Source organism: Ammospiza caudacuta, chromosome 5 (assembly GCF_027887145.1).
Source record: "Ammospiza caudacuta isolate bAmmCau1 chromosome 5, bAmmCau1.pri, whole genome shotgun sequence".
Lineage (NCBI taxonomy): Eukaryota > Metazoa > Chordata > Aves > Passeriformes > Passerellidae > Ammospiza > Ammospiza caudacuta.
Genome location: NC_080597.1, coordinates 54,382,632 through 54,392,562, shown reverse-complemented (window position 1 = coordinate 54,392,562; position 9,931 = coordinate 54,382,632). Strand labels below are relative to the sequence as shown.

The 9,931-nt window shown below is 48.4% G+C and overlaps 1 protein-coding gene across 1 annotated transcript; it reads left to right on the top strand.

The window, feature by feature from the left end:
* The first annotated feature begins 4,007 nt into the window (after positions 1-4,007).
* On the top strand, positions 4,008-9,733 carry LOC131558301 (ankyrin repeat domain-containing protein 26-like). Its single transcript, XM_058805952.1, has 9 exons — positions 4,008-4,028; positions 4,102-4,277; positions 4,466-4,559; positions 6,076-6,251; positions 6,424-6,517; positions 8,406-8,572; positions 8,769-8,862; positions 9,306-9,538; positions 9,709-9,733. The coding sequence occupies exons 1-9, from the start codon at positions 4,008-4,010 to the stop codon at positions 9,731-9,733; spliced, it is 1,080 nt and encodes a 359-aa protein (XP_058661935.1).
* The last annotated feature ends 198 nt before the right edge of the window (positions 9,734-9,931 follow it).

Genomic DNA, 9,931 nt, shown 5'->3' with positions numbered 1-9,931 from the left:
ATTCCATCAAGCTGTGTTTTAAAGCTAGCTAACAACAACAAATACAATAACAAAGTTGCAGCTGAAGCCCCAAAGGCTGTTCAGGGAAGCTTTAAAGACAGAACACAATAGAGTTCAGAACTCTGGCTGCAAGAGACTATGAAGTTGGGAGAATAGTGAAAGAGGAGGGAACATAGGAAATTCCTGAGCCATTTGAAAGGATTTACTCCAGAAGTCTTGTTGGAGTGATTATGGGACATGCCACACGATATGAACAGAGACTTAAACATTACAAAGTTATCTCACCTACACTAGGCCTGGGGACAGGCAACACTGCGGGAGTCACTTGAGAAAGCACTGGGACCAAACACTAATTATCACACTGATAGTGGTGTAAGTTTTCTTTTCCAAACATACTGGGGGACAGATCCCCCAGCATACTTCCCTCATCTACACAGCATCATCTCCTTTTAACACTAGACTGGGAAGTGACTCTTACCGTCACTGCATCTTTGTGAATAAAAACTGACATGTCCCTGAGAGCTGAATGACTGCAAGGGTCACAGGTTAATAGGGCAGCAAGAACTTGTGCTATACATCCTGGCAAGTCTGCAACAAAGGACCATATTACTGGCAAGTTTCATTTATTCTGGCACAGTGCTACAGACAAAGTCCATTCATCCCCTTTTTGCATCTACTAACCTTCTTCACATCGAAATCACCTTTCCAACACTTCTTCAGTTTAGAAGACTTCACAACACCATGCAAAGCACAATGACTCAAGAAAGAGTAAACTGAAGTCGCCCAGAAAGCAAGTGCAGAACCTCTGGGCATTCACACTCTCTTGTGACTGGGACCAACAGGGATGTGTTTTCAAGCGTGTCTGGAGCAGGCCGCGGGCTGTCACTTGGCAGGTGGAGCAGCAAAACACAAAACCAGCGTTGGCAGCTTGTGGTAATCTTCACTGCAGCGTTGTTCCTGCCTCTCTGCTGGGGCTCTACTCCATTCTCTACAGCACAGTCCTTCCTGTCTTCTCAGGGGCTCCTCCTGGGCTCTCAACCCGCCCCTATTTATTCCAGTTACCTTCACGAGCTACAGCTGCTGCCCAATTAAGGACTTTGCAGCTGTAGCTCGTTTGGAGCAACTCGGACCCACACAGATCTTACAATACATGGATCTTAACAGGGACTCTCTCCATAACAATACATATATTCAGGCCCCCACAGCAGCTGGCATAGCAGCAAGTGCCAGCAGTTACCATGGTGTAGGGGGATAAAGGTTCTGTCTGCTCTTCAAGAGGGACAAGACAGAGTTGGGGAATTGTCCTGGAACTCCGGCATTGCAGCCTCGGAGCGATCACCTCCGAGATGCCTGAGAGCTCCGGTGGCGCCGCCCGCTCGGACTGGGATCCGACCCCACCTGAGCTTCATTTCGGGGCCGTGAGTCCAGCGGCACCGCGGCCATGCACTGAGGGCAGATTCCAGGGCGGATGAGGCGAGAGTTCTCGAGCGCGTGCCGCAGCCCCCGGCCCGGCCGGAGCGGCCCGGCCTCTGTGACGCCCCGGGTGCCTCCCCGCGCGTGCCGCCGGCCGTTGTGGCGCCGCAGGTTCTGTGGGTGCCCGGAGCGGGCGGTCGGAGCTGCCTAAACCGCTGGGGATCCGCAGCACTGCCCGTCCCTGCCGCCCTCTCGGGGGATCCAGACCGCCGCCACTGCGCGGGGCGACCTTGTTTGCCTTGTGCCGAGCGCCTGTTCTGGTCCTTTTCGCTTCCCTGTCCTTCATCGCCCATCCACACCCGGGGCCAATCAGCCCCCCGGGTGCTTCCAGCTGCTGATCGCCCCCAGCAGGGCCATGTCGTCGCACGCCCCGCAGAAGAGAGTCGGGTGGCTGTTCGGCAGTAGGCGGCGGCAGTGGCCATCCAGCAGCCCGTCTGGGCAGCCCTGTGCCGCCGCCGGTGCCTCCGAGCGCAGGGACAAGGTCCAGGGCCGGCTGCACCGCACGGCCGCCCGCCGCGACCGGGCATGGCTGAGGCCGTGGCGCTGGGGGTTCAAGAGAGTCGGCATGGAGCCGCGAGTGCAGCTGAGGCGGTCAGTTTGTGGGCCACTGATGGGACACCTTGGCTGCTTCTGGCAGGCGCTGCCGCGGCATTTTGTGAGCCAAGCTCCACTAGTCCTCAGCAGCCTTCTCCTCAGAAAAAGGCAGAACGAGAATATCAGCATGGTGTGATCAGCACCCCTCTGCAGCTTTCGATGCCACATGGAAGCCCTCGCCCTTAAGGCCTGTGTGGGATGGCGTTCAAGCGAATGGCTTGAAAAGCGAGATTTGTCCTGTCAGCTGAAGAGTGAACTCTAGGGTTTTTCACGGCTTGGAGCGGCCTGGTTAGCTGGAGCACTGTTGGAAGTGCATGCTGCCGGCTTTGCCGCTGTCTCTGCAGGGCTGATTCACAGCTGCTTAGACCTCACCCATTCTCTTGTGCCCTGAGGCTCTTCCAGTGTGACTGGTAAATGCAGATCTGCTCTTAGCTGCTCTTAGACCCTCGGTTGTCTTGTATTTTGTCTGCTGAGGACTGCCAGAACGTGTTGTCTGTGGTGCACTCTCCTCACACAGAGCCCAACTCACTGGGAAACTTGCCATTAGATCAGCAGCAAGGTTGCTCTGCAGTAGAGAGGGTTTTAAGCAAAGGAACTAAGTGCTATGAATGGGAGCATTGGGAAAAAGAGAAGAAACTTGTCCAAGGGGAACTGATGGGTTCCAACCACAGTTGATGGATTCCAGCCACACATGAAGAGAAAACATCTTGCTGTGTAGATGGTCAGGCAGTTGAACAGCTTGCTCCAGGAGTTCATGCAGCTGCATCCAGGGGGATTTTAAAGAGTAGTTGAAGGACCATTAAACAGCATGGCCTTACCCCATAGTCGAGGCTGCACTGCAGAGGCAGTAGGACTGGAGTCATCCTGAGGTTCCTTCTAAGCTGAATTCTCTAGACTTCCATGTACTTGGCTGTCCTTTCACTGTTCTTGTAGGAAAGGGGAAGGAGTAGACTTGGGAGCAGGCAGGGAAAAAAGATGCCAAATTGGACCTTTCCTATCAAATTTTGGATGCTTTAGGGCTGCTCTTGCTGTTACTACAAGACATGAGGCTGATGAGGATGAAGACAATCTGCGCTTGCAGGAGGAGTTGGAGAGGGTTGAAGCAGAGGTATGGAAAGCCTGTTCCTACAGGAATAAAACATGGGGTGCTTGAAGCTTTCCTGTCCATCACGAAAAAGAACAAAAGAGTATCCTGTGGACCAGAAGAAAAGAGACCTAAGCAAGTAGTGGTTACATTGGGCTTTGATCTTCCTCAGTCCCTTCTGCCTTTGCGCCCCACCATGCTGAGGTAGAGCTGCCTCTCTTCAGAGTTTCACCACTTCCCAGTCAGGGGCATGGGATTCCTCTCTCTGCTTTACATTCGAGGTCTTCCTTGTTTAAGAACACTCCCCAAGCAACCTGGCATGATTCCCAACTCCAGAGCAGGCCTATGGCTTAGTTCACCTGGGGCCTTTGCTGACATGGTGCTCACCAGGATAGAACTGCTGCCATCCCTCCCGGCCCTACCACACAGAGGCAGAGCTGCCATTCCTCAGGAATCCACTGCTTCCCGCTCAGTGGGAGCTGGGCACCTCTCTCAGTGCTGCATTTGAGGTCTCTGCCACTTCAGAAAACTCTCCCTGGTGCCATGCTATGCTCCAGAATAGGTCCACTGGAGCAGTTTTCCTCTGACACTTGCAAGACTCCTTCCTTCTTTATGACTAAAAGCATTTCAGTTTATGCTTTCCTGCAGTAGCAAATAAAGTGAATACAAAGAGCATCAGCACAGGTCCCCAAAAGGGTCAGAGCAGCAGTGTCAGTGCTTAGAGCTGTGCTCTGGGAAATCTGTGGAGGGATGGGAGAGGCTTCTGTAGAAGATTAGGAAGTAACACAGCTTGTGTTCATTTGCTATAGAAGGTTTGAAGGTACTTGAGATGATTACAGTTCTTTGGGCAGTGGGCATGGGCAGATATCTGCAGCAGGTGAGTCCTTGGGCAGCAGCTGACTGCCCTGTATAAAAGCTCACTGACGAATGTGGACTCTGTCATTTTACAGCTGCAGGAGATGGAAGAAAACTATCTTAAGTCTAAGCATTGTGTTCGTGACTTGAAGATTGCATTGGATGAGAAGGATAGAGAAGAGCTGTCTGCTGTCCAGGCGCTGCAGGACCAGCTCTTGGCATATTTGGAGAACCAGACTACTGTGAAAGGACTGACAGAACATGTGCAATGGTAAGGGAACAATACAGTGGGGTGAGGTGTGTGTTGCTTGCAGGGGCTGGGACAGGGGCTTCCACAGCACACAATCTCTCATTTTGAAATACATTCTTGTTTCTGATTCTGTTACTGCACACTGTTTATCTAGAATTGGATCACTCCTTGTAGAATTTTCTTCAATAAGACCTCTATTTCTCCTAAAGCCTTGAAATTCAAAATACCAAGTTGGAAGCCACTGTCCAGCAACAAAACGACAGGATTGAAGCCCTGCAGAGAGACCTGCAAGCTTCTGCCTCAGTAAGCTGCTCATAAATTTCTCTCTTGGAGACTCCTGAACCTGGTTACCTATTTCCATGGGGAAATTGTATTGTGGACTACTCTTGAAGAGCTGAGGGAAGCTCTGTGTTCTTATTCTCCTGAATGCAAGCTTCTCAGAAGCCAGCTGAGGACCTGACATTCATAGCAAGTGGCCTTTGAGTGGCAGTTCTATTCTTCTTGAATAGAAGCAGTGAAGTTTTCTCTGTTTTGCCCTGCAGCATTGGGCTGCTTGGCTGGAAAAAGAGAAGTGAGAGTTCATTAGTGTTTTTTGGCTACCTACTGGTGGCCAGCAGCATTTCTTAATTGAATTCACTCTGAAGACAGGTGTAATTCTGCAACTGAAGAAGTAAAAGCACCCATAATATGCTCAGCAAAAACTTCATGCTTGTTGAACACCATTTCCTGAGGACTCCGTTTCACACCTACAGAAGAAGGTTGCCAATGCAATTCTAGAGCAATCTACATCCAAAGCTTCACTGTCAGTTACCGTCAGAGCCTTGAGGCTGACTTGGAGAAGGGCAGCCTGTACTTGCATAAGGAGTTGTCTAGGGTTTGAGCAGAGTTAGGGAAAGCCTGTGCCTTTAGAATCAAGCTGTGCATGCCTCTCTCTTCCAATACATCTTGAAAAAGAGCAAGACGGTATTCCCGGGGGAAGGAGAGAGACCTAGGAAGTGGTGGTTACATTGAGCTTTGATGTGCCTTTGTCCCTCCTGCCTCCTCCTCTAACCATGGAGAGGTAGAGCTGCCTCTCCTCATGGTTTCCACACTCCTCACTCAGAGGCATGGGATTCCTCTCTCTGCTTTACATTCGAGGTCTTCCTTGTTTAAGAACACTCTCCAAGCACCCTGGCATGATTCCCAACTCCAGAGCAGGCCTATGGCTTAGTTCACCTGGAGCCTTTGCTGAAATGGTGCTCACCAGGATAGAACTGCTGCCATCCCTCCCGGCCCTACCACACAGAGGCAGAGCTGCCATTCCTCAGGAATCCACTGCTTCCCGCTCAGTGGGAGCTGGGCACCTCTCTCAGTGCTGCATTTGAGGTCTCTGCCACTTCAGAAAACTCCCTCTGCTCCCATGGCACAATGCTATGCTCCAGAGTAGGTCCACTGGAGCAGTTTTCATCTGACACTTGCAAGACTCCTTCCTTCTTTATGACTAAAAGCATTTCAGTTTATGCTTTCCTGCAGTAGCAAATAAAGTGAATACAAAGAGCATCAGCACAGGTCCCCAAAAGGGTCAGAGCAGCAGTGTCAGTGCTTAGAGCTGTGCTCTGGGAAATCTGTGAAGGGATGGAAGAGGCTGCTGTAGAAGATTAGGAAGTAACACAGCTTGTGTTCATTTGCTAGTAGAAGGTTTGAAGGTACTTGAGATGATTACAATTCTATGGGCAGTGGGCATGGGCAGATATCTGCAGCAGGTGAGTCCTTGGGCAGCAGCTGACTGCCCTGTATAAAAGCTCACTGAAGACTGTGGACTCTTTCTGTCATTTTACAGCTGCGGGAGATGGAAGAAAAATATCAAAATTCTGAGTCTTTTGTTCAGAACCTGATGGCTACCTCAGATGAGGAGGATAGAGAAGAGCTGTCTGCTGTCCAGGCACTGCAGGACCAGCTCTTGGCATATTTGGAGAACCAGACTACTGTGAAAGGACTGACAGAACATGTGCAATGGTAAGGGAACAATACAGTGGGGTGAGGTGTGTGTTGCTTGCAGGGGCTGAGCAGAAACCACAGAATAGATTCTCTGATTGTAAAGGGCCCTTTTCAGTTCTGTTACTTCATGCTGGGACTGATGCTTGTACTGGTGCTTTTTCTGGCAGTAAGACCTCTCTTTATTTTAAAGCCTTGAAATTCAAAATACCAAGTTGGAAGCCACTGTCCAGCAACAAAACGACAGGATTGAAGCCCTGCAGAGAGACCTGCAAGCTTCTGCCTCAGTAAGCTGCTCATAAATTTCTCTCTTGGAGACTCCTGAACCTGGTTACCTATTTCCATGGGGAAATTGTATTGTGGACTACTCTTGAAGAGCTGAGGGAAGCTCTGTGTTCTTATTCTCCTGAATGCAAGCTTCTCAGAAGCCAGCTGAGGACCTGACATTCATAGCAAGTGGCCTTTGAGTGGCAGTTCTATTCTTCTTGAATAGAAGCAGTGAAGTTTTCTCTGTTTTGCCCTGCAGCATTGGGCTGCTTGGCTGGAAAAAGAGAAGTGAGAGTTCATTAGTGTTTTTTGGCTACCTACTGGTGGCCAGCAGCATTTCTTAATTGAATTCACTCTGAAGACAGGTGTAATTCTGCAACTGAAGAAGTAAAAGCACCCATAATATGCTCAGCAAAAACTTCATGCTTGTTGAACACCATTTCCTGAGGACTCCGTTTCACACCTGCACTTTCATTGGCACAAGGTTGCTAGTGCAGTTCTAGAGCAATCTACATCCAAAGCTTCACTGTCAGTTACCGTCAGAGCCTTGCGGCTGACTTGGAGAAGGGCAGCCTGTACTTGCATAAGGAGTTGTCTAGGGTTTGAGCAGAGTTAGGGAAAGCCTGTGCCTTTAGAATCAAGCTGTGCATGCCTCTCTCTTCCAATACATCTTGAAAAAGAGCAAGACAGTATTCCCGGGGGAAGGAGAGAGACCTAGGAAGTGGTGGTTACATTGAGCTTTGATGTGCCTTTGTCCCTCCTGCCTCCTCCTCTAACCATGGAGAGGTAGAGCTGCCTCTCCTCATGGTTTCCACACTCCTCACTCAGGGGTGTGGGTTGTGATGGTGTTCACTGGGGTTCTTGGATGAGGGAAGAGATGAGGATCTGACCCCATGTTTCAGAAGGCTTGATTAATTATTCTCTGATATATATTTCATTAAAACTACACTAAAAGTATAGAATAAAGGATTTTATCAGAAGGCTAGCTAAGAATAGAATAGCAAAAAATGATAACAAAGGTTTGTGGCTCGGCTCTGTATCCAAGCCAGCTGGGCTGCGATTAGCTATTAATTACAAACATCCAACATGGGCCAATCAAAGATTCACCTATTGCATTGCAAAGCAGCAGATAATCAATGTTTACATTTTTTTCCTGAGGCCTCTTAGCTTCTCAGGAGGAAAAATCCTAAGGAAAGGATTTTTCATAAAAGATATCTGCGACAGTGGGATTCCTCTCTTTGCTCTACATTCGAGGTCTTCCTTGTTTAAGAAGACTCCCCAAGCACCTTGGCATGATTCCCAACTCCAGAGCAGGCCTATGGCTTAGTTCACCTGGAGCCTTTGCTGACATGGTGCTCACCAGGATAGAACTGCTGCCATCCCTCCCGGCCCTACCACACAGAGGCAGAGCTGCCATTCCTCAGGAATCCACTGCTTCCCGCTCAGTGGGAGCTGGGCACCTCTCTCAGTGCTGCATTTGAGGTCTCTGCCACTTCAGAAAACTCTCCCTGGTGCCATGCTATGCTCCAGAGTAGGTCCACTGGAGCAGTTTTCCTCTGACACTTGCAAGACTCCTTCCTTCTTTATGACTAAAAGCATTTCAGTTTATGCTTTCCTGCAGTAGCAAATAAAGTGAATACAAAGAGCATCAGCACAGGTCCCCAAAAGGGTCAGAGCAGCAGTGTCAGTGCTTAGAGCTGTGCTCTAGGAAATCTGTGAAGGGATGGGAGAGGCTTCTGTAGAAGATTAGGAAGTAACACAGCTTGTGTTCATTTGCTATAGAAGGTTTGAAGGTACTTGAGATGATTACAGTTCTTTGGGCAGTGGGCATGGGCAGATATCTGCAGCAGCTGACTGCCCCGTATAAAAGCTCACTGAAGACTGTGGACTCTTTCTGTCATTTTACAGCTGCGGGAGATGGAAGAAAAATACCAAAATTCTGAGTCTTTTGTTCAGAACCAGATGGCTGCCTCAGATGAGAAAGAAAGAGAAACAACAGCTTCTGTCCTGGAGCTGCAGGACCAGTTGTCAGCATATTTGGAGACTGTGAAACAACTTGAAGAACACGTGCAATGGTAAGAGAACAACACAGTGGGACAAAGTGTCTGGTGATGGCAGAAGTTGGGTGGAAACCACAGAATAGAGCCCTTGTTGCATCAGAGGAAATCATTATGGTTTTGAATGATGTACTTGATTTTCAATATTTTACTCTGTTCTTTTCGAATTGGTACTGTGGCAGATTTTTATAGTAAGAATTATATTTCTTTTAAGCCTTGGATTTGAAAATACCAGTTTGGAAACCACTGTCCAGCAACAAAGCCACAAAATTGAAGCCCTGCAGAGAGACCTGCAAGCCACTACCTCTGTAAGCTGCTCATACATTTCCCTACTGATGAATCCTGAGACTAGTTACTTATTTCTATGGGGAAATTTTGTAGTGTGGTTTTCCCAGAGAGCCAAGGGGAGCTCAGTTCCTGCATTCTGCTGAATAGAGGCTCCTCAGAAAGCAGCTGAGGTCCTATCTGTCTTTCATAGCAAGTGGCCTTTGAGTGTTCTCTATGCCCTGTCCTACAGAGATCGTGCCCTTTCATTAGGAGATTTGAACAGTAGTACTAATTTGGGCTTCATCCTGAGTGAAAAGACTTAGGGTATTAGCCCCAGGGTTCTGCCTTAACTGCTGATGGTAGTGAGAAGGCACAGCTGCCTCTGTGAGCCAGGCTGGGCCCTTGAACTTGGGTACATGCAACTGACAGGTGGGGAGAGTTCTCTTTTTCTTTCTGGTGGTTGAAGGTGCACTGTCTCTTTCAGGCACAGGCAGCCTCCCAGGAGTTCATAAAACAGAGCAGAGCCAATTATGACTCACTGACCAACCAGCTAAAAGACAGAATTAGAGATCTTGAATGTGAATTGGACAGGATAAAAGATACTGAACAAGAGAGTACTTTTCAAAAACAATGTATACAGGCAGAAGTGGAAAAGTACAAGAAGCTGTATCTGAAGGAAGTGAATGTTAGCAAATGGCAAGCAATGGAACTGGAAAGGCAAGTCCATATTTTTTGTAGTGATAATAAAAGTGGCTCTTGTTTCCTCCTGCATCTTCATTCCAAATCACTCTTCTCCACCTGCTTAGAGTCCTGTGTGGAAGCATGAGATGGCATAATTCTGGTGAAAGACCTTGCTCTTCATCAGCCTTCTCTTCATTTCTCTTTAGTGTTCCAACAGCAACACCACAGTAGCAACATTATGCCATGAATAGGATACTTTTCAAGTTGATGATTTTTTAACTGGCAGCTTTTTTTGCCAGTTTCTATAATCTCTTCATCCTGTGGACCACACAAAAGATAAATTTGATGTCCATTACTCTTTGAATATGAATAGGCAGAACAGAATTGGATTCTGTGAAGGAAATATAGGAATTATCTTCTTTGGCTTCT

What these genes read in the sequence shown, in the direction of transcription:
- LOC131558301 (XM_058805952.1), top strand. Translation starts at nt 4,008, where the DNA reads ATGGGCAGATATCTGCAGCAG. An exon ending in CTGACAGAACATGTGCAATG is followed by an intron (nt 6,252 to 6,423) that starts GTAAGGGAACAA and finishes TTTATTTTAAAG; the next exon opens with CCTTGAAATTCAAAATACCA. An exon ending in CAAGCAATGGAACTGGAAAG is followed by an intron (nt 9,539 to 9,708) that starts GCAAGTCCATAT and finishes ATTTCTCTTTAG; the next exon opens with TGTTCCAACAGCAACACCAC.